Source organism: Stenella coeruleoalba (assembly GCF_951394435.1).
Source record: "Stenella coeruleoalba genome assembly, chromosome: 7".
NCBI lineage: Eukaryota > Metazoa > Chordata > Mammalia > Artiodactyla > Delphinidae > Stenella > Stenella coeruleoalba.
The window spans coordinates 21,873,395-21,897,634 of NC_137153.1; the positions used below are offsets into that span (position 1 = coordinate 21,873,395).

The 24,240-nt window shown below is 37.1% G+C and overlaps 1 protein-coding gene and 1 long non-coding RNA gene across 3 annotated transcripts in view; one reads left to right on the forward strand and one right to left on the reverse strand.

Annotated features, from left to right (window-relative positions):
• Positions 1–9,261, reverse strand: part of LOC307189354 (ADAM DEC1-like) — a 76,737-nt gene extending 67,476 nt beyond the window's left edge. The window contains exons 1-3 of the mRNA XM_079927371.1: positions 8,964–9,261; positions 8,614–8,732; positions 7,932–8,008 (exon numbers count right to left, since the gene is read on the reverse strand). Coding sequence (XP_079783497.1) covers positions 7,932–8,008; positions 8,614–8,732; positions 8,964–9,051 — 284 coding nt within the window. The 5' untranslated portion in view covers positions 9,052–9,261. The remainder of the gene's footprint in view (positions 1–7,931; positions 8,009–8,613; positions 8,733–8,963) is intronic.
• LOC307189356 overlaps positions 1–24,240 on the forward strand; it is a 273,604-nt gene that overhangs the window by 220,118 nt on the left and 29,246 nt on the right. The window lies entirely within an intron of this gene.

Here is a 24,240-nt window from a genome sequence, read left to right on the forward strand (position 1 = left end):
GCTGGCATTCTGACCACTGGTCCTTTTCCAACATCAGAAGTCTGCTCCTGAAGCAAACCAAAGCATTAGTTATACCTCTTAGATCTGAGGAAAGAAATACCCTGAAATACTTTTCTGATAGAAAAATCACATAGGAATTTTTCTACCTTCAAATGGATTATTTTGGGATTCTTTGAACCAAGGATATAGCCTCCAAAGGATCTCTGTAGGGTGTTGGGTCGTAAATACACATGAAGGACCATTGCATTCAGGGAGAAGTTTACTGACTATTATAGAACTTGGTGGAGCCCCATACCCTGGGATCTATCTCAAACTTGTGTGTCCGGAATGAGCGTTAGATATATGTTATTATAAAAGTAATGGAGAAGAGGACCTTCAAGATGGCAGAGGAGCAAGACGGGGAGATCACCTTCCTCCCCCAAAATACATCAAAAATACATCTATATGTGGAACAACTCCTACAGAACACCTACTGAACGCTGGCAGAAGACCACAGACTCCCCAAAAGGCAAGAAACTCCCCACGTACCTGGGTAGGGCAAAAGAAAAAACTGACACAAAAGAATAGGGACAGGACCTGCACTTCTGGGAGGGAGCTGTGAAGGAGGAAAAATTTCCACATACTAGGAAGTCCCTTTGCAGGCAGAGACTGTGGGTGGCAGAGGGGGGAAGCTTCAGAGCCACAGAGGAGAGTGCAGGAACAAGGGTGCAGAGGGCAAAGTGGAGAGATTCCCCCACGGAGGATCGGCGCCGACCAGCACTCACCAGCCTGAGAGGCTTCTCTGCTCACCCGCCGGGGTGGGTGAGGGCTGGGAGCTGAGGCTCCAGCTTCAGAGTTCAGACCCAAGGGAGAGGACTGGGGTTGGCTGCCTGAACACAGCCTGAAGGGGGCTAGTGTGCCACAGCTGTCCGGGAAAAAGTCTGGAGCTGCCTAAGAGTCAAGAGACCACTGTTTCGGGGTGCACGAGGAGAGGAAATTCAGAACACCACCTAAATGACCTTCAGAGATGGGCGCAAGCCACAGCTATCAGCGCAGACCCCAGAGATGGGCATGAGATGCTAAGGCTGCTGCTGCTGCCACCAAGAAGCCTGTGTGCGAGCACAGGTCACTATCCACACCTCCACTCCTCGGAGCCTGTGCAACCCGCCACTGCCAGGGTCCCGTGATCCAGAGACAATTTCCCTGAGAGAACATATGACTCACCTCAGGCTGGTACAAGGTCACACTGGACTCTACCACTGCAAGCTTGCCCTGCATTCCATACCTCTCCCTCCCCCTGACCTAAGTGATCCAGAGCCCCCAAATCAGCTGCTCTTTAACCCCCTCCTGTCTGGACGAAGAAGAGTTGCCAGAGGGCGACCTACATGCAGAGGTGGGAACAAATCCAGAGCTGAACCCCAGGAGCTGTGCGAACAAAGAAGAGAAAGGGAAATTTCTCTGTGCAGCCTCAGGGGCAGCGTATTAAATCTCCGCAATCACCTTGATGTACCCTGCATCTGTGGAATACCTGAATACACAACTAATCATTCCAAAATTGAGGTGGTGGTCTTTAAGAGCAACTGTAGATTGGGGTTTGCTGTATGCAACTGACTAGTTTCTGATTTTTATGTTTATCTTAGTATAGTTTTAGTGCTTCTTATCATTGGTGGATTTGTTTATTGGTTTGGTTGCTCTCGTCTTTTTCTTTCTTAATTAGAAAATTTTTAAATTTAATACTATCTTTTTATTTTTTTTAATAACTTTATTTTACTTATTCTTTTATTTCTTTCTTTCTTTTCTCCCTTTTCTTCTGAGCCATGTGGCTGAGAGGGTCTTGGTGCTCCAGCTGGGTCTCAGACCTGAGTGGGGGAGACACAAGTTCACCAGAGACCTCCTGGCCCCTCATAATATCAATTGGTGAGAGCTCCCCCAGAGATCTCCATCTCAACACTAAGACCCAGCTCCACTCAATGACCAACAAAGTCCAACACTGGACACCCCATGCCAAACAACTGGCAAGACAGGAACACAAGACCACCCATTAGCAGAGAGGCTGCCTAAAATAATAATAAATTCACAGACACCCCCAAACACAACACTGGATGCGGTCCTGCCCACCAGAAAGAAAAGATCCAGCCTTATCGACCAGAGAGCACAGGCACCAGTCCCCTCCACCAGGAGCCTACACAAACCACTGAAACAACCTTACCCACTGGGGGCAGACACCAAAAACAATGGGAACTACGAACCTGAAGACTGTGAAAAGGAGACCCCAAACACAGTAAGTTAAGCAAAATGAGAAGACAGATAAATACACAGCAGATGAAGGAGCAAGGTAAAAACCCACCAGACCTAACAAATGAAGAGGAAATAGGCAGTCTACCTGAAAAAGAATTCAGAGTAATGATAGTAAAGATGATCCAAAATATTGGAAATAGAATGGAGAAATACAAGAAACGTTTAACAAGGGCCTAAAAGAACTAAAGAGCAAACATACAATGATGAACAACAGAATAAATGGAATTAAAAATTCTCTAGAGGGAATCAATAGCAGAATAACTAAAGCAGAAGAATGAATAAGTGAGCTGGAAGTAAAATAGTGGAAATAACTGCTACAGAGCAGAATAAAAAAAAAAGAATGAAAAGAATTGAGGACAGTCTCAGAGACCTCTGGGACAGCATTAAACACAACATTCAAATTATAGGGGTCCCAGAAGAAAAAGAGAAAAAGAAAGAGACTGAGAAAATATTTGAAGAGATTATAGTTGAAAATTTCCCTAATATGGGAAAGGAAATAGTTAATCAAGTCCAGGAAGTGCAGAGACTCATACAGGAAAAATGCAAGGAGAAACACGCCAAGACACATATTAATCAAACTATCAAAAATTAAATACAGGGCTTCACTGGTGGTGCAGTGGTTGAGAGTTCACCTGCCGATGCAGGCGACACGGGTTCGTGCCCTGGTCCAGGAAGATCCCACATGCCGTGGAGCTGCTGGGCCCACGAGCCATGGCCACTGAGCCTATGCATCTGGAGCCTGTGCTCCGCAACGGGAGAGGCCACAACAGTGAGAGTCCCGTGTACCGCAAAAAAAAATAATAATAATAAATACAAAGAAAAAAGGTTAAAAGCAGCAAGGGAGAAGCAACAAATAACATAGGCGAGAATACCCATAAGGTTAACAGCTGATCTTTCAACAGAAACTCTGCAAGCCAGAAGGGAATGGCAGGAGATATTTGAAGTGATGAAAGGGAAAAACCTATAACCAAGATTACTCTACCCAGAAAGGATCTCATTCAGATTCGATGGAGAAATTAAAATCTTTAAAGGCAAGCAAAAGCTAAGAGAATTCAGCACCACCAAACCAGCTTTACAACAAATGCTAAAGGAATTCTCTAGGCAGGAAACACAAGAGAATGAAAAGACCTACAAAAACAAACCCCAAACAATTAAGAAAATGGTAAATGGAATATACATATCTATAATTACCTTAAATGTAAATGGATTAAATGCTCCAACCAAAAGACATCGACTGGCTTAATGGATACAAAAACAAGATTTGTATATATGCTGTCTGCAGGAGACCCACTTCAGACCTAGGGACACATACTGACTGAAAGTGAAGGTTTGGAAAAAGATATTCCATGTAAATGGAAATCAAAAGAAAGCTGGAGTAGCAATTCTCATATCAGACAAAATAGACTTTAAAATAAAGACTGTTAGAAGAGACAAAGAAGGACACTACATAACAATCAAGGGATCAATCCAAGAAAGAAGACATAACAATTGTACATATTTTTGCACCCAACATAGGAGCACCTCAACATAAGGCAAATGCTAACAGCCAGAAAAGAGGAAATCGACAGTAACACAATCATAGTAGGGGACTTTAACACCCCACTTTCACCAATGGACAGATCATCCAAAATGAAAATAAATAAGGAAACCAAGCTTTAAATGATACATTAAGCAAGATGGACTTAACTGATATTTATAGGACATTCCATCCAAAAACAACAGAATACACATTTTTCTCAAGTGCTCATGGAACATTCTCCAGGATAGATCATATCTTGGGCCACAAATCAAGCCTTGATAAATTTAAGAAAATTGAAATCGTATCAAGTATGTTTTCCAACCACATGCTATGAGACCAGATACCAATTACAGGAAAAAAACTGTAAAAAGTACAAACACATGGAGGCTAAGCAATGCACTACTAAATATCCAACAGATCACTGAAGAAATCAAAAGGAAATCAAAGAACACCTAGAAACAAATGACAATGAAGACACGACCACCCAAAACCTATGGGATGCAGCAAAAGCAGTTCTAAGAGGGAAATTTATAGCAATACAATTCTACTTCAAGAAATAAGAAAAATCTCAAACAACCTAACGTTACATCTAAAGCAATTAGAGAAAGAAGAACAAAATCCCTCCAAAGTTAGCAGAAGGAAAGAAATCATAAAGATCAGATGAGAAATAAATGAAAAAGAAAGAAGGAAACAACAGCACACTTCAATAAAATTAAAAGCTGGTTCTTTGAGAAGATAAACAAAATTGATAAAACACTAGCCAGACTCGTCAAGAAAAAAAGGGAGAAGACTCAAATTAACAGAATTAGAAATGAAAAAGGAGAAGTAACAACTGATCCTGCAGAAATACAATGAATCATGAAGGATTACTATAAGCAACTGTATGCCAGTAAAATGGGCAACCTGGAAGAAATGGACAAATTCTTAGAAAAGCACAACCTTCTGAGACTGAACCAGGAAGAAATAGAAAATATAAACACCAATCACAAGCATAGAAATTGAAACTGTGATGAAAAATCTTCCAACAAACAAAAGCCCAGGACCAGATGGCTTCACAGGTGAATTCTATCAAACATTTAGAGAAGAGCTAACTCCCATCCTTCTCAAACTCTTCCAAAAAACTGCAGAGGAACTAACAATCCCAAGCTCATTCTACGAGGCCACCATCACCCTGATACCCAAACCAGACAAAGATATCACAAAAAAAGAAAACTAGAGGCCAATATCACTGATGAACATAGATGCAAAAATCCTGAACAAAATAGTAGCAAACAGAATCCAACAGCACATTAAAAGGATCATACACCATGATCAAGTGTGGTTTATCCCAGGAATGCAAGGATTCAATATATGCAAATCAATCAATGTGATACACCATATTAAAAAATTGAAGAATAAAAACCATATGATTTTCTTAATAGATGTAGAAACAGCTTTTGACAAAATTCAACACCTATTTATGGTAAGAGCCCTCCAGAAAGTAGGCATGGAGGGAACTTACCTCAACAAAGTAAAGGCCATATATGACAAACCCACAGCCAACGTCATTCTCAATGGTGAAAAACTGAAGCCATTTCCACTAAGATCAGGAACAAGACAAGGTTGCCCACTCCCACTGCTATTATTCAACATAGTTTTGGAAGTTTTAGCCACAGCAATCAGAGAAGAAAAAGAAATAAAAGGAATCCAAATCGGAAAAGAAGTAAAACTGTCACTGTTTGCAGATGACATGATACTATACAATGAGAATCGTAAGGATGCCACCAGAAAACTGCTAGAGCTAATCAATGAATTTGGTAAAGTTGCAGGATCCAAAATCAATGCACAGAAATCTCTTGCTTTCCTATACACTAGTTATGAAAAATCTGAAAGAGAAATTAAGGAAACACGCCCATTTACCATTGCAACAAAAAGAATAAAATACCTAGGAATAAAACTATCTAAGGAGAGCTGTATGCAGAAAACTATAAGACACTGATAAAACATATTAAAGATGTTACAAACAGATGGAGAGATATACCATGTTCTTGGATTGGAAGAATCAACATTGTGAAAATGACTCTACTACCCAAAGCAATCTACAGATTCAATGCAATCCCTATCAAATTACCAATGGCATTTTTCACAGAACTAGACCAAAAAATTTCACAATTAGTGTTGAAACACAAAAGTCCCTGAGTAGCCAAAGCAATCTTAAGAAAGAAAAATGGAGCTGGAGGAGTCAGGCTCCCTAACTTCAGACTATACTACAAAGCTACAATAATCAAGACAGTATGGGACTGGCACAAAAAAGAAATATAGATCAATGTAACAGGATAGAAAACCCAGAGGTAAACTCATGCACATATGGTCACCTTCTCTTTGGTAAAGGAGGCAAGAATATACAATGGAGAAAAGACAGCCCCTTCAATAAGTGGTGCTGGAAAAACTGGACAGCTACATGTAAAAGAATGAAATTAGAACACTCCCTAACACCACACACAAAAATAAACTCAAATTGGATTAAAGACCTAAATGTAAGGCCAGACACCATCAAACTCTTAGAGGAAAACATAGGCAGAACACTCTATGACATAAATTAGAGCAAGATCCTTTTGACCCACCTCCTAGAGAAACAGAAATAAAAACAAAAAGAAACAAATGGGACCTAATGAAACTTAAAAGCTTTTGCACAGCAAGGGAAACCATAAACAAGATGAAAAGACAACGCTCAGAATGGGAGAAAATATTTAGAAACGAAGCAACTGACAAAGAGTTAATCTCCAAAATATACAAGCAGCTCATGCAACTCAATATCAAAAAAACAGACAACCCAATCCAAAAATGGGCAGAAGACCTAAATAGATATTTGTCCAATGAAGATATACAGATTTCCAACAACATATGAAAGGATGCTCAACATCACTAATGATTAGAGAAATACAAATCAAAACTACAATGAGATATCACCTCACACTGGTCAGAATGGCCATCATCAAAAAATCTACAAACAATAAATTCTGGAGAGGGTGTGGAGAAAAGGGAACCCTCTTGCACTGTTGGTGGGAATGTAAATTGGTACAGCCACTATGGAGAGCAGTATGGAGTTCCCTTAAAAAACTAAAAGTAGTACTACTATACGACCCCACAATCCCACTACTGGGCATACACTCTAGAAAATCATAATTCAAAAGTGTCATGTACCACAATACTCATTGCAGCAGTATTTGTAATAACCAGGGCCCGGAAGCAACCTAAGTGTCCATCAACAGATGAATGGATAAAGAAGATGTGGCACATATATACAATGGAATATTACTCAGCCATGAAAAGAAATGAAATTGAGTTATTTTTAGTGAGGTGGATGGACATAGAGTCTGTCATACAGAGTGAAGTAAGTCAGAAAGAGAAAAACAAATACCATATGCTAACACATATATATGGAATCTAAAAATAAATAAATAAATAATGGTTCTGAAGATCCTAGGGGCAGGACAAGAATAAAGATGCAGACGTAGAGAATGGACTTGAGGACATGGGGAGGGGGAAGGGTAAGCTGGGACAAAGTGAGAGAGTGGTATGGACATATATACTCTACCAAATGTAAAATAGATAGCTAGTGGGAAGCAGCCGCATAGCACAGGGAGATCAGCTCGGTGCTTTTGACCACCTAGATGAATGGGATAGGGAGGTTGGGAGGCAGACACAAGAGGAAGGGTATATGGGGATATATGTATACATATAGCTGATTCACTTTGTTATACAGCTGAAACTATCACACCATTGTAAGGCAATTATACTCCAATAAAGATGTTAAAAAAAATTAAAATGCTTTACAGAACAACAGCAACAAAAAGTAATGGAAAGTCACATCAAAGGTTTCAGTTTATCTGGGTGAAAAATATTTTCAGTAAATTCCAAAAGCAGCAGGGAATCAAGTCATTCGTGCAGCTCTTTGTTTTACTCTTTGCATATAATTTCCTAGGGAAACATCAAACTTCTTAGATAATATTAACACCAACTATTAGCATCTAATGTTCAATATGCTTCATGTCTTCTATGTCAAATTACAGTATATAGAGTCTAAAGAAGATTTATTTTTCCACATTCTCTTAGGTATAATCCAGTGATTAGACTGTCAGGAAATACAACTTACTCGGCTTTTTGTAGGCAAAGAATGACTTCTTCTCCATTTAATATCATCTGATACTGAAGTTCATGTTCATATCTTTCCTAAAAATATGTAATAATATAATGATAATTTATATTTATGAGTCTATCTAAAATAATTATAATGATATAGGTAGCTGTATAGAATAATAATTACAAATGTAATAGAAAGTTAATATCTATAATACATTTTTAAAATGTTAATTAATGAGATAATATGATTTCTCTATCATAGACAAAAGGCAATTCGGGGGGTCAGGAGGTGAGGGTAGGGAGAAGACATGGGTTTGGTGGGCTTGGCAAGGAATGTCTTCTCCTAGAAATACTGCCGTTCTGTCCTCTTTTTTTTTTGTTCCCCCCACAGAGTTGGAGAAACACCCAAACTGTTTTATTTTTTCTGATGATCCCCCCACAGAGTTGGAGAAACACCCAAACTGTTTTATTTTTTCTGATCCAGCAGGAAGGGAGTTAACTCCCTTCCTGCTGCTTAACTGTAAAAGCATTTAGAAAAATCCTGTGCCCTCTCCTGGGCAAAGGGGAGCATTCGTGTAAATGGGCTTCAAGACTGAACTACTAGATGTTGACTGTGACATCACTTCTACTAGTGAAAAGGTCCTTTACTGTCTCTTTAGATGACAGCAAAATCCCACGGTCATCCCATTGCTTACCTCTTTGCCATGCTTCTCTGTCTGGTTGTTCTGTATCTCTCTTTTGTGTAAAATGTGTAGTTTTTTAGGATGAACTACTTCATAGGGCTCTAGTTCAGGAGTCTGCTTTATGGCTATTGCTAGAAAAAGAGAGGTAATACTGACAAAATATTTAAAGGTTTTTGTCGGTTGGTTTTTTGAAAGTGAGTGGAAGACAATTTCCATTGAGAAGGGAAACATTGAGAAGAACAAGTTACTCCTCCAGTTCAGCTTTGATAACAAAGAATTTTTCTTTAGTTTTTCTCCCTATTCTGGAAAGATGTGACAATGATGAAACAATTCTTTGGAACTGTCAATATATTAGTACTTACCTTGAGCTTGAACGATGAGCCAGAGGGTGGAAAGCAGGACCAAAGACATGCTGGCTACTGTAGGTAGCTGAGACATCCCACACAACATGAAGATTTGGTCTCCCCAGCTGTCCAGTTTTATCTTCCCCTACTTCTCTTTACAAATTGAAAAAAAATAATAAAAACCTAAAACCTTCTTTGGGAGATTGAGGAATGTTTCCTAATGACACTGGGAAGTTGCTAAGAAATTGCAGTGTCAAGATCGTGAGAATGTTCCTCATTTATGAGAGGTGTTTATGTCTGTGGTTACAGCTTAAGGAGTCACATCTGGACAGCTGCTTGGCCCTGATGCTCCTATAGTAGTGAGAAAGTACCAACTGAGACAGATGTGTGTGCATATGTTTACATATTCATTAAATTCAGCCATTGCTCATGCCATTCGGTAGTGTTATAGAAATTGATCCATACTTTTAGAAAATATTTCAGTAGTCTGTACATATTTTGAAAAATTGGCACAGAGAAAACAATCTGTAAAACAAGCACCAGGCAAAGTTTTATAAGCTAGGATATTATAATTTCTCTGACCCTCACTTTCCTTATCTGTGAAAAGGGGATGATGATAATGATACCTACTCTAAGTTTCTTATAAAGTTCATAGAAGGTAACACACACACATGCACGCACACACGTAAAACTATAAGGAAATGTGCAAATGTAAATTCTCTTGACGACAGTGCTAGCCTCAAATTATACTGCATATAAAGTATTTTTGAAACGCACTATGAGTTCTACTGAAGGAAAATAACTTTTTCTGATTACAAAAATAATACATTTTCATGGTCATAAGCATCAAATCAGTATCCTGAGGGAAAGAAGTTGGTCACCCAACAGCCCAACATCAAGAAGTGACTACTGTTAACATTTTGACAACTTATTTTCATCTCTCTTCCATGCACTAGTAAAAGAAAGGAAAGAAAAAAGAAAATTAAACTTTATAAACTATAGTTCTTACTGTAGAAAAGGTTTGGGGAACCTGTTATTTTTTGCATAGCATTATAGCATAAACATTGTCATCCTATTGTATATTAATATGTTATTTTAATGACTTTAGAATATTGCCTTGCATGTAATGTTTTATATGTCGTTATTTGTGTATATTTCTATGATTGATTTTCTGATTCTTTTGGATAACTTACTAGAAATGGTATTATTTAGTTAAAAAGGTAGAACAATTTGAGCTTCTTGGTATACATTGATCTGGTAATCCTCAGATAATTAGCTCCAAATTACACCCCCATTTGCAGAGTTTTCCCAATCTAAAAAATCTATGCTCTTTAACTACTGAGTTCAGTTTTCACTGATACATTTGGGAGTTTGCTAGCATTGGACTGTAAGTTTTATAGTTACCTCTTCATGTTCATGCTTCTTTTTGTTCTTCTACGTTCTGTTGTGTCATTTAAGCTTTCTCTATAACTTTATATATATATATATATATATATATATATATTTTTTTTATTTTTTTTTTTTTTTTGCTGGTGCAGAAGATCAACAGTCTACATATATCCTATAGTAGTTACCATTAAAATTTCACAAAATATAATCTTAACATCTCTACCGTCAAGTAGTACAAGACTTTGGAATGGTGTAACTCTTATCAACATCTCACCCCTTGCCATCTTACATGTTGTTGTCAGGTATTTTAGCTCTACCATGATTTTCACCCCTAAGTTAGTCATTATCATTAGTTTGTGTTTTATACAGATAATACTATTTGAAATTACTCACAATCATACCACCTTCTTTGCTTATAGATCCTTTTAGTATTAGTATTTTTTTAAATGTCTTTATAAAACATATTCTCTGACAAATCATTTCTTAGAGTAAACACTACTTTTTTTTTAATTTTTTTTCTGAGAGTATTTATTTCACCCTATTCTTTAATGGTGGTTTAGCTCGGAATACAGTTTTAGAATGACAATTAATGTCTCAGCATTTGTAAGCTATTTTACTGGGGTTTTTTTTTTTTTTTTTGACAACTAGTGTTGCTGTTGAAAAGTCTGCTTTCAGACTATTAAACACCACATTAATTTTTGGTTACTTATACAGCTAGTATTTCAAGATAAGTTAAATATTTATTGAGATCATGTTAAATTTGAGTTTATATTAAATTAATGCTACTATTCTGGGCATTTCAAGATGACCCTGATACTATCCTTAGTATTGTGATAGTCCCGTAACAAAGTCTAATAATAGAGATTAATTTACAAATAGGTCCGTTTATACAAATGGTAAACATTATGATTGAGGCTTGTGCACTACATTCAGGTAGACTTTAGAATACATCATTTGGTGCACAGAGAGAGTCAGATAATATTAGCTGGAAAAGAAATAGGGGAATGAGCATTCTGTGAGAGAAAACTATGTGAGAAAAGCAATGGATATGTAGAAAATCATATGTGTGTAGAACTACAATATGTTCTCCATGACTTGAACATAACATAAAAAGTAATAGGTATACGGCATAAAGCTTTTGAGATATTCAGGGGGCCAAGTTATGGAGAGACAAATGTTAAAGGGCTTAAGGAAAATGGTACCTATCTGAGAAATATTTAGCTCATAAAACTGTCACACTTGCTAATTGATCGGATGTAACAACTAAGGAAGATAGAAAAATCTGGAATGAGTTCTAAGGGGCAGTTTGAGCAACTGTATGAATCTTATAGATGACATCTTCCCATTTGGTCAGTTGATCAGACTGTTTTAGTTATAACCATTAAAGGCAGGATATATATCTCCTGGTGTATCTTTCAAGAGCACAGCACCTTGGAGATAATAGATGTTCAAAAATATTCACATTCAATGAAAAGAAGTTTGTAAACTGAACTGTCTGCCTGAGATACTAATGCTGTTTGTTAAATAGTTGAATATCAGTCTATAAATTAAAGCTGTGGAAATAATAGTGAAGAGATTGTTTACTTGATGCATCTGGAGGGAATGAGGAATGACATATCATGTACCCTTATGAACACAATATCCAAGGATTTACTAAACATAGGACTTAATTTATGATCACAAAACTAAGAAATCATGACCAACGTCTTGACCACAGAGAATTTTGTTCCAATAAAAGTTAACAACATTCTGAAATGTTTCATAATAAAGTATACTTGATGACTGGGGAAGATGTTTAAACAGTGTCTAACTAGAAATGAAAATAGAACAGCAACATGGATAAAAATTACAATAATCCCTTAAAATGTGAATATTTTACATACATTCTTTTATTTGGTAATCGTAATAGATCTAAGTAGTCAGTTCAAAGATTGTGATTCCCGTTTTATAGATGACTCAAAGAGACTTACTTCAAATCATCCAGAAGGTCTGTAATATATGTCTCCTAAGTCACTGACATAGGAGAAGAGTTGCTTGATATGAGAACTAAAGTATTTCAAATATCTTATTGTGGGAGGGATCCATGATGGCTTCAATCGCTTCAAGGAAGAAGCCTATTCTAAGAATATGAGAGGATAGGAATTAGTGGGTTGGCTGAGAGGTTTGAGATGAGAAGAGAGGGTTTAGAATAATTAAATGTATATATATGTATAAAGGAATCACTTTGCTGTACAGCAGAAATTAACACAACATTGTAAATCAACTATACTTTAATAAGAATAAATAAATAAGTACTCAGAATAATTATTCAAAACAATGGAAGGGGAGCTGACTAAGGAAAGGTAAAAAGATTGTTTAGTTAGTATTAATGAAACAACTAAGGTTATAAATCACAGAAAGAGTTAGATGTACAAGAGTTTCATATTAGACAATAGATTAGGTACCTAAGTTATCTGAAATGATAGTAAGGCTTGATACCACTAGAGTTAAAGTATTGCCTTGCAGTAAGATCCAAGAACTATAATGTTAGTATGCTTCTGGGTCTTTAAATATTAAAAGTTCTAAAGTTATAGCAGACTTTATTGATACAGAGAAGTGCCACGTGCACTACTAAAGGTCATTCTAAGGGTAGTAACATGTAAATCTTAAATCTCAGTGGCTACACACAACATATAGTTCACTTAAAATCCAATCAGCAGCAAGGGGCTCTGCTCCACACAGTCATTCGGAGACACTGGATGATGGAGGCTCCGCCATTTTCAACACGTAACTTTCAGTGTTACCATGGACATCAACATCCATCTGAAAGATGGAGGAAGAGAAAGAGTGGAGCATTTATGGAGCTAGGCTTGGAAGTAACATCGCATCTTTGGAACTCCATTGGCCAGAACTTACAGGGTCACATTTAATTGTAAGGGAGGCTGGGACAATAGTCCAGCTACACGATTCCAGAGGAAAGGGAAATGGGTTTGGTGAACAGCTACATCACACAGCTTTAATGTATATTTGTTAGCTATCATCAAGTTGTTAGATGTCAAAGATAAGTAAAAATAGAAGGTGACAGCTGAGCAACATGAAACTTAATGGAAGTAAAAGTGAAAATGCAATCGTTTAAAAGCCATCTTTGGTGAACTAGCAGTTTTCCCAATTAATGTGGGAAATATGTTGGAAATATCCCTAAAATGCATGCAAGGTAACGAGGTCATTGAATGGAGAGTGGGATTTCAGTTATGACAGATGGTAAAGAGATTGAAGATAAGGAGTATGTATATTTTCAGGTGAATAAAGTAAAAGGAATGAGAGAGGGTTCAGTTGGGTTTGCTCATTCATTCAACAAATATTTAGAATTGCTTATGTTCCAGGCTTTGTATAAGGGTTTTGGGAGGTGAGATTCAACAGTATAATTGTGAGGAAAATTACACTGAACAGTAAGTGGAATGGTGCATGAGGGAAAAGAAAATACAGAATTAGGTAAGAGAAGAGTATTTTGGGTATCAACCAAAGAAAACTGCCAACTGTTGCAGACTAGGTTGTATCAGACCAGTCCTCCACTAGTAATATGTTCATGAGCTAGAGAAAAAAATGTATAAAACCTATTAAAACGAGTTTGAGAATAGCCAAATAATAAGTCTTGGAATTAGGTAAATTGATCTTTTCACTTCTTCCTTTTCAGTATTGTTTTAGCTATACTAATTTCTATGCCTTTCCCTATAAATTTTAGAGTTATCTTGTCTGTATATAGAAAAAATCCTCATGAGATTTTGATAGGAATTGTGTTGAACCCATGTATCAATTTGCAAAGAATTGACATGTTACTATACTAAGCCTCCCTAACCATGAATATGGGAGGTCTCCCCATTTATTTAAATCTTCTTTGATGTACTTCATCAGAATATAAATCCTATATATGTTTGTTAGACTTACACACATGTTTAATTTTTTAAGAAACTGCAAATGGATTGTAGTTTTAGTTTAAGCTTTCTTGTTTTCATTAGTAATATAGAGAAATAAAACTTATTTTTATCTCGTATCCTGCAACCTCGTGAAACTTACTTATTCTAGGATTGTTTTGTAGATTCCTTGAGATTTTCTATATAGACCATCATGTCATCTGCAAATAAAGTTTTATTTTATCTTTTCTGATCTGATTCTTTCCCCCTTACTTGCCTTGTAGCACTGGCTAGCACTTCTATTACACTGATGAATAAGAGTGACAAGAGCAGATAGCCTCACCTTGTTCCCAGTTTTAGGAGAAAACACTGAGTTTTTCATCATTAAATACAATTAAATGTAATATCATATAATTAAATATTAAAAATTGTTAGAAGTTCTTTAACAAATTAAGGAAATTCCCTTCTATTCCTTTTTACTTAGGGTTTAATCATGCACTACAGTTGAATTTTGTTAAATTTTTCCTTCATTGATTGATATCATCATTTGATGTTTCTTATTTAGTCTATTAATGTGATTTTTAAATACTGGCTTTTGTTTCCAGCATGTTAATAGTTGCTCTTTCATGCATCTTTTTAATGACTGGTTTAAAATCTTTGTCAGATGATTCTATAATCTCTGTCATCTCAGTGTTTTCATCTATACTGGCTGATTTTTGTTTTTGTTTTTTAATCACTTAATTTGAGATACCCACTGTTCTTGGTATAATGAGTAATTTCTTACTAAAACTTGGGCTTTGGAGATATTATGCTCTGAAACTCTAAATATTACTTAAACTTTCTGTTTTAGCTGACTTCTTCTAACACCTCTCTGGCAGGAGAAGGGGGACACTGCCTCATTACTACCTACTGCAGGTAGAAATCCACATTCTCCACTCTAACTCAACTGACACCTAAAGGTGGGAATGCTTCTTATCATTCCTGGGTAGGAGAGGGGGTTCTGGCTCCCCACTAGGTTTCCACTGACACTACCCTCTCTGGAGAGGTAGGAGCACCTTGTTACTGCTCCCCACATGGTCTCCATTGACACCTCGGTTAGGGAAGGTGGCCTTGTTACACCCGGGAGGTGATGAAAATCTTGACTCTCCACTAAGCTTCCTCTGACAACCCTGCAGCAGTGAGTGGGGAGGGAGCCCTTCATTTTCCCCAGGTAGGGGTAGAAATCAAGGCTCTCTACCTCATTTCCACTGAGACCAAGGGGAGTGGGCTGTCATGATCATTACCGCCTGGTGAGAATGAAAAAAACGCAGGCCTCCAGTTAGCCTTGTCTGACATCACCCCAGTATGGTGGTCAAAGGGTTCATTCAGCTTTTGCTGATGTAGTTGAAGTGTAGCCATAAATATTTGTGTAGTGTTTGGCCGGAGTAGAGCATTTAAAATTTTCTGTGTTGCTAACCTGTCTTATTCCTGGTTGTTTGACTAAAATGAACAGACTTCTGTTGAGGATTTTCTTGTCTGTGTCCATTGACATTTCCAAATTGATGGCTTCTTCAGATACAGTCTGGGTGAAAGAAAACCCAGGGAACTCACCATTATGTCCTTACTTGCAGCCCAAGGTCCTAGATGTTCTGTCTTCTCTCCACCTTTGAGTCTTATTATGTTTATTTTATATATATTCCACATACAGTTTTTAGTTGTACTTCATGTGAGAAATAGGGAAAAGTACACCTACTCTGTCTTCCAAATTAAATTGTTTTTAAAGGAATTTTTCTGTTTTATCTAAGTTGCTGAATTTTTACTGTAAAGTTTTCATACTACTTTGTTATTATCCTTTTAACATCTAAAGGGTCTGTTGTGATGGAATCACTCTGATTCTTGATATTAGTAATTTCTGCTTTCTCTTTATACTTGATATGTTTGGTAAAAGTTTATCAAACCTTTACCAAATTTCTCTTTTCAAATCAAATTCTTCCTTTGTTCATTTCTTTATTATATTTTGTGTGCCATTTCATTTTTTCTTATATTTTTAAAGATTTTTTTGATGTGGACTATTTTTAAAGTCTTTATTGAATTTGTTACAATATTGCTTCTGTTCTATGTTTTGATTTTTTGGCCATGAGGCATGTGGGATCTTAGCTCCCCAACCAGGGATTGAACCCGCACTGCCTACATTGGAAGGCAAAGTCTTAACCATTGGACCACCAGGGAAGTCCCTCATTTTTTCTTAATTTTTATAAGTTTAATTTTAATTAATTTATTTTCTTTTTAATTTTTTATTATTTGAATCATTGATTTTAAATTTCTAACATAAGCATTGGGAAGCTATACATTTCTCAGCACTATCCACTATTTCTTTTATTTGAAAGAGATAAAAACATCAGTTAAAAATATCTCCTAATTTTATTTTTGTTATTAATTTATGAGATTTTGAAGCATGCTGCCTAATTGCAAAATATTTGGAGCTTTCCAATATATCTCATTTTAATGAAATTCTAATATATTACTGTTGTGTTCTGAGAAAATTTTTGTAACATTACAGTCTTTTGAAATATATGAGACATTCATCAACATATTAGTGAAAAATCCATGTTCTCTTAAAAATCATGTATTTTCTGTGGTTATGAATATAATACTGTACTCATTATTAATTAGGTCATACTAGTTGTCTAGTTGGTAGTGTTGTTCAAGTCTTCCATAACTGTACTGTTAAAATTTTCCAGGTTGTTCCATCAATGCCTGAAAGAGGTATTTTAAATCACCTACCATAATTGTGGATTTACCTATTTCTACCTTAATGCTTTTTAGTTTGTGTTTTGTGTATTTTTGTTTGTTTGTTTTGTGGTACGCGAGTCTCTCACTGTTGTGGCCTCTCCCGTTGCGGAGCACAGGCTCCGGACATGCAGGCTCGGCAGCCATGGCTCATGGGCCCAGCCGCTCTGTGGCACGTGGGATCTTCCCGGACCGGGGCACGAACCCATGTCCCCTGCATCGGCAGGCAGACTCTCAACCACTGTGCCACCAGGGAAGCCCCATGTTTCGTGTATTTTTAAGCTTTATTACTTGGTGCACAACATTTGAGATTATTATATGTTTGTGATGAATGTCCCTTTTTATTTCCAGCTGTATTTCCTGTATAAAATTTATTTTGTCTGATATTTATATAGCCACACTGCCTTTCTTAAAGAGTGTTTACATGATATGTGTTTTTACAGTCAGTTCTACTTTACAGTACTATTGAGTATATGTCTCTCTGGATGTAAATCAAATTTTAAACTTTTTCTGGAAATATTTTCTCTACTTCGTTTCTTTAATTTACTGATTTGTTCTTCAATTCCATACATTCCACAATTTATTCTATTTTATTCTGTATTTCAAGTATGAAGTTTTTCATGCCTAATGTTTTTCCTTATTTTTTAAAAATCTTTTCTTGTTTTATATTTGGAGTAACTTCTCTTATGCCTATTAATATGTTTATTGTTATTTTTGGACCCTCTCTTCTAATATATCTGCTTAGGCTGCTTTATTTTAGGTGTTTTGCCCATTTTCATTTTAGGTATTGTTATTTTTTTGGGGAGAATATGCTATTTTTCTGTTTCCTTTCTCTTTTTTTTTAATTTTTTAATTTAATTTTAATTTATTTTTTTATACAGCAGGCTATTAGTCATCAATTTTATACACATCAGTGTATCTATATCAATCCTAATCTCCCAGTTCATCACACCACTATCCCCATCCCCCCGCGGCTTTCCCCTCTTGGTGTCCATACGTTTGTTCTCTATGTCTGTGTCTCAACTTCTGCCCTGCAAAGCGGATCATCTGTACCATTTTTCTAGGTTCCACATACATGCGTTAATATACGATATTTGTTTTTCTCTTTCTGACATACTTCACTCTGTATGACAGTCTCTAGATCCATCCACATCTCAACATATGACCCAATTTCGTTCCTTTTTATGACTGAGTAATATTCCATTGTATATATGTACCACATCTTCTTTATCCATTCATCTGTCGATGGGCATTGAGGTTGCTACCAGGACCTGGCTATTGTAAATAGTGCTGCAATGAACATTGGGGTGCATGTGTCTTTTTGAATTATGGTTTTCTGTGGGTATATGCCCAGTAGTGGGATTGCTGGATCATATGGAAATTCTATTTTTAGTTTTTTAAAGAACCTCCATTCTGTTCTCCACAGTGGCTGTATCAATTTACATTCCCACCAGCAGTGCAGGAGACTCCCTTTTCTCCACACCCTCTCCAGCATTTGTTGTTTGTACATTTTCTTATGATGCCCATTCTAACTGGTGTGAGGTGATACCTCATTGTAGTTTTGATTTGCATTTCTCTAATAACTAGTGATGTTGAGCAGCTTTTCATGTGCTTCTTGGACATCTGTAAGTCTTCTTTGGAGAAATGTCTATTTAGGTCTTCTGCCCATTTTTGGATTGGATTGTTTGTTTCTTTAATATTGAGCTGCATGAGCTGTTTATATATTTGGAGATTAATCTTTTGTCCGTTGATTCATTTGCAAACATTTTCTCCCATTCTGAGGGTTGTCTTTTCATCTTGTTTATGCTTTCCTTTGCTGTGCAAAAGCTTTTAAGTTTCATTAGGTCCCATTTGCTTATTTCTGTTTTTATTTCCATTACTCTAGGAGGTGGATCAAAAAAGATCTTGCTGTGATTTATGTCAAATAATGTTCTTCCTATGTTTTCCTCTAAGAGTTTTATAGTGCCCAGTATAAAATTTAGGTCTCGAATCCATTTTGAGTTTATTTTTGTGTATGGGGTTAGGGAGGGTTCTAATTTCATTCTTTTATATGTAGCTGTCCATTTTTCCCAGCACCACTTATTGAAAAGACTGTATTTTCTCCATTGTATATCCTTCACTCCTTTGTCACATTAGTTGACCATAGGTGCATGGGTTTATCTCTGGGCTTTCTATCTTGTTCCATTGATCTATGTTTCTGTTTTTGTGCCAGTAGAATATTGTCTTGATTACTGTAGCTTTGTAGTATAGTCTGAAATCAGGGAGTCTGATTCCTCCAGCTCCATTTTTTTCCCTCAAAACGGCTTTGGCTATTTGGGGTCTTTTATGTCTCCATACAAATTTTAAGAGTTTTTGCTCTAGTTCTGTAAAAAGTGCCATTGGTAACTTGATAGGGATTGCATTGAATCTGTAGATTGCTTTGGGTAGTATAATCATTTTTCACAATATTGATTCTTCCAATCCAAGAACATGGTATATCTCTCCATCTGTTAGTATCATCTTTTAATTTCTTTCATCAGTCTTATAATTTTCTGCATACAGGTCTTTTGTCTCCCTAGGTAGGTTTATTCCTAGGTATTTTATTCTTTCTGTTGCTATGGTAAATGGGAGTGTTTCCTTAATTTCTCTTTCAGATTTTTCATCATTAGTATATAGGAATCAAGAGATTTCTGTGCATTAATTTTGTATCCTGAAACTTTACCAGATTCATTGATTAGCTCTAGTAGTTTTCTGGTGGCATTTTTAGGATTCTCTATGTATAGTACCATGTCATCTGCAAACAGTGACAGTTTTACTTCTTCTTTTCCAATTTGTATTCCTTTTATTTCTTTTTCTTCTCTGATTGCCATGGCTAGGACTTCCAAAACTATTTTGAATAATAGTGGTGAGAGTGGACATCCTTTTCTTGTTCCTGATCTTAGAGGAAATGCTTTCAGTTTTTCACCATTGAGAATGATGTTTGCTGTTGGTTTGTCACATATGGCCTTTATTATGTTGAGGTAGGTTCCCTCTATGCCCACTTTCTGGAGAGTTTTATTGTAAATGGGTGTTGAATTTTGTCGAAGCTTTTTCTGCATCTATTGAGGTCATCATATGGTTTTTATTCTTCAGTTTATTAATATGGTGTATCACATCGATTGATTTGTGTATATTGAAGAATCCTTGCATCCCTGGGATAAATCCCACTTGATCATGGAGTATGATCCTTTTAATTTGTTGCTGGATTCTATTTGCTAGTATTTTGTTGAGGATTTTTGCATCTATATTCATCAGTGCTATTGGTCTGTAATTTTCTGTTTTTGTAGTATCTTCGTCTGGTTTTGGTATCAGCATGTTGGTGGCCTCATAGAACGAGTTTGGGAGTTTTCCTTCCTCTGCAGTTTTTTGGAAGAGTTTGAGAAGGATGGGTGTTAGCGCTTCTCTAAATCTTTGATAGAATTCACCTGTGAAGCCATCTGGTCCTGGACTTTTGTTTTTGGAAGATTTTTAATCACAGTTTCAATTTCAGTGCTTGTGATTGGTCTGTTCATATTTTCTATTTCTTCCTGGTTCAGTCTTGGAAGGTTATAACTTTCTAAGAATTTGTCTGTTTCTTCCAGGTTGTCTATTTTATTGGCATAGAGTTGCTTGTAGTAGTCTCTTAGGATGCTTTGTATTTCTGTGGTGTCTGTTGTAACTTTTCCTTTTTCAATTCTAATTTTATTGATTTGAGTCCTCTCCCTCTTTTTCCTGATGAGTCTAGCTAATGCTTTATCAACTTTGTTTATCTTTTCAAAGAACCAGCTTTTAGTTTTATTGATCTTTGCTATTGTTTTCTTTGTTTCTACTTCATTTATTTCTGCTCTGATCTTTATGATTTCTTTCCTTCCAGTAACTTTGGGTTTTGTTTGTTTTTCTTTCTCTAGTTACTTTAAGTGTAAGGTTAGATTGTTTATTTGAGATTTTTCTTGTTTCTTTAGGTAGGCTTGTATAGCTATAAACTTCCCTCTTAGAACTGTTTTTGCTGCATCCCATAGGTTTTGGATCATTGTGTTTTCATTGTCATTTGTCTCTAGGTATTTTTTGATTTCCTCTTTGATTTCTTCAGTGATCTCTTGGTTATTTAGTAACGTATTGTTTAGCCTCCATGTGTTTGTGTTTTTTACTTTTTTTTCCCTTTAATTCATTTCTGATCTCATAGTGTTGTTGTCCGAAAAGATGCTTGATATGATTTCAGTTTTCTTAAATTTACTGAGGCTAGATTTGTGAACCAAGGTGTGATCTCTCCTGGAGAATGTTCCATGCACACTTGAGAAGAAAGTGTAATCTGCTGTTTTTGGATGGAATGTCCTATAAATGTCAATTAAATCTGTCTATTGTGTCATTTAAAGCTTCTGTTTCCTTACTTATTTTCATTTTGGATGATCTGTCCCTTGGTGTAAGTGAGGTGTTAAAGTCCCCTACTATTATTGTGTTACTGTCCATTTCCTCTTTTACAGCTGTTAACAGTTGTCTGATGTATTGAGGTGCTCCTTGTTGGGTGCATATATATTTTCAATTATTATATCTTCTTCTTGGACTGAACCCTTGATCATAATGTAGTGTCCTTCCTTGTCTCTTGTAACATTCTTTATTTTAAAGTCTGTTTTATCTGATTTGAGTATTGCTACTCCAGCTTTCTTTTGATTTCCATTTGCATGGAATATCTTTGTCCATCCCCTCACTTTCAGTCTGTATGTGTCCCTAGGTCTGAAGTGGGTCTCTTGTAGACAGCATATAGATGGGTCTTGTTTTTGTATCCATTCAGCAAGCCTGTGTCTTTTGGTTGGAGCATTTAATCCATTCACGTTTAAGGTAATTATCTATATGTATGTTCCTATGACCATTTTCTTAATTGTTTTCATAGGTCCTTTTCTTCTCTTGTGTTTCCCACTTAGAGAATTTCCTTTAGCATTTGTTGTAGAGCTGGTTTGGTGGTGCTGAATTCTCTTAGCTTTTGCTTGTCTGTAAAGCTTTTGATTTCTCCATCGAATCTGAATGAGATCCTTGCCGGTAGAGTAATCTTGGTTGTAGGTTCTACCCTTTCATCACTTTAAGTATAGCATGCCACTCCCTTCTTGCTTGTAGAGTTTCTGCTGAGAAATCAGCTGTTAACCTTATGGGAGTTCCCTTGTATGTTATTTGTCATTTTTCCCTTGCTGCTTTCAATAATTTTTCTTTGTGTTTAATTTTTGCCAATTTGATTACTATATGTCTCGGCATGTTTCTCCTTGGGTTTATCCTGTATGGGACTCGCTGCGCTTCCTGGACTTTGGTGGCTATTTCCTTTCCCATGTTAGGGAAGTTTTCGACTATAATGTCTTCAAATAGTTTCTCTGGTCCTTTCTCTCTCTCTTCTCCTTCTGGGACCCCTATAATGTGAATGTTGCTGTGTTTAATGTCCCAGAAATGAATGTTGTCTTCATTTCTATTCATTCTTTTTTCTTTATTCTGTCCCACAACAGTAAATTCCACCATTCTGTCTTCCAGTTCCCTTATCCGTTCTGCTGCCTCAGTTATTCTGCTATTGATTCCTTCTAGTGTATTTTTCATCTCCGTTATTGTATTGTTCATCTCTGTTTGTTTGTTCTTTAATTCTTCTATGTCTTTGTTAAACGTTTCTTGCATCTTCTCGATCTTTGCCTCCATTCTTTTTCTGAGGTCCTGGATCCTCTTCACTATCATTTTTCTGAATTCTTTTTCTGGACTGTCGCCTATCTCCACTTCATTTAGTTGTTCTTCTGGGGTTATATCTTGTTCACTCATCTGGTACATAGTCCTCTGCCTTTTCATCTTGTCTAACTTTCTGTGAATGTGCTTTTTGTTCCTCAGGCTGCAGGATTGTAGTTCTTGCTTCTGCTCTCTACCCTCTGGTGGATGAGGCTATCTAAGAGCCTTTTGCAAGTTTCCTGATGGGAGGGACTGGTGGTGGGTAGAGCTGTGTGTTGCTCTGGTGGGCAGAGCTCAGTAAAACTTTAATCCACTGACTGCTGATGGGTGGTGCTGGGTTCCCTCCCTGTTGGTGGTTTGGCCTGAGGTAACCCAACACTGGATCCTACCTGGGCTCTTTGGTGGGGCTAATGACAGACTCTGGGAGGGCTCACGCCTAGAAACCCTTCCCACAACCTCCGCCGCCAGTGCCCCCATCCCCACGGCGAGCCACAGCCACCCCCCGCCTTCGCAGGAGACCCTCCAACACCAGCAGGTGGGTCTGGTACAGTCTCCCCTGGGGTCACTGCTCCTTCCCCTGGGTCCTGATGTGCACACTACTTTGTGTGCCCTCCAAGAGTGGAGTCTCTGTAAGTCTGATTCTCTAGGAATTCCTCCTCCCATTGCCGGACCCCCAAGTTGGGAAGCCTGACATGGGGCTCAGAACCTTCACTACAGTGGGTGGACTTCTGTGGTATAAGTGTTCTCCAGTCTTTGAGTCACCCACCCAGCAGTTATGAGATTTGGTTTTACTATGATTGCGCCCCTCCTACCATCTCATTGTGGCTTCTCCTTTGTCTTTGGATGTGGGGTATCTTTTTTGGTGAGTTCCAGTGTCTTCCTGTCGATGATTGTCCAGCAGCTAGTTGTGATTCTGGTGTTCTCACAGGAGGGAGTGAGAGCATGTCCTTCTACTCCGCCATCTTGGTTCCTCTTCTCTTTTGAGTTTTTATGTAAACAACTTTTGGCAGTAGCCTTTTAAAAGCCTGCTAGTGTTGGAGGGCCTCCTGCAGAGGCAGGGGTAGGCCCTGTCCCACCGTGAGGACAAGGACACCGGCAGCAGAAGCCCCAGGAAGCACTCCCTGGCATGAGCCCCTCCAGAGTCTGCATGCATTTGCTTTTTATTCTCTTGTTTTTCCTTTCTTGCCTTCTTTTGGGTATTCAAATTTTTTTAGTGTCACATTTTAGTCCCTGTATTTGGATTTTTGGCTATATCTCTTTGTAATAGTTTTTTAGATTTTTTTCTTGTTTGATGCAGACCTTTATATAATTACATTAGTCTTAGCTTGTTAATTATATTGTCCACATCACCTATATATTCTTCTTAATTTTTTATCTGTTTGAACTATTCATAATCAAAAGGAAGATGTTGAGATTGCTTACAATTAAGGCAAGTTTATCACTTTCCCCTTGTGGTTCTAGAAATTTATTAGGTGTTCAGATGCATAAAATACTACATTTTACTTTGTACCTTTTAAAATTATACAATAACTCTCTTTGTTCCCTACCCTCTCCATCCC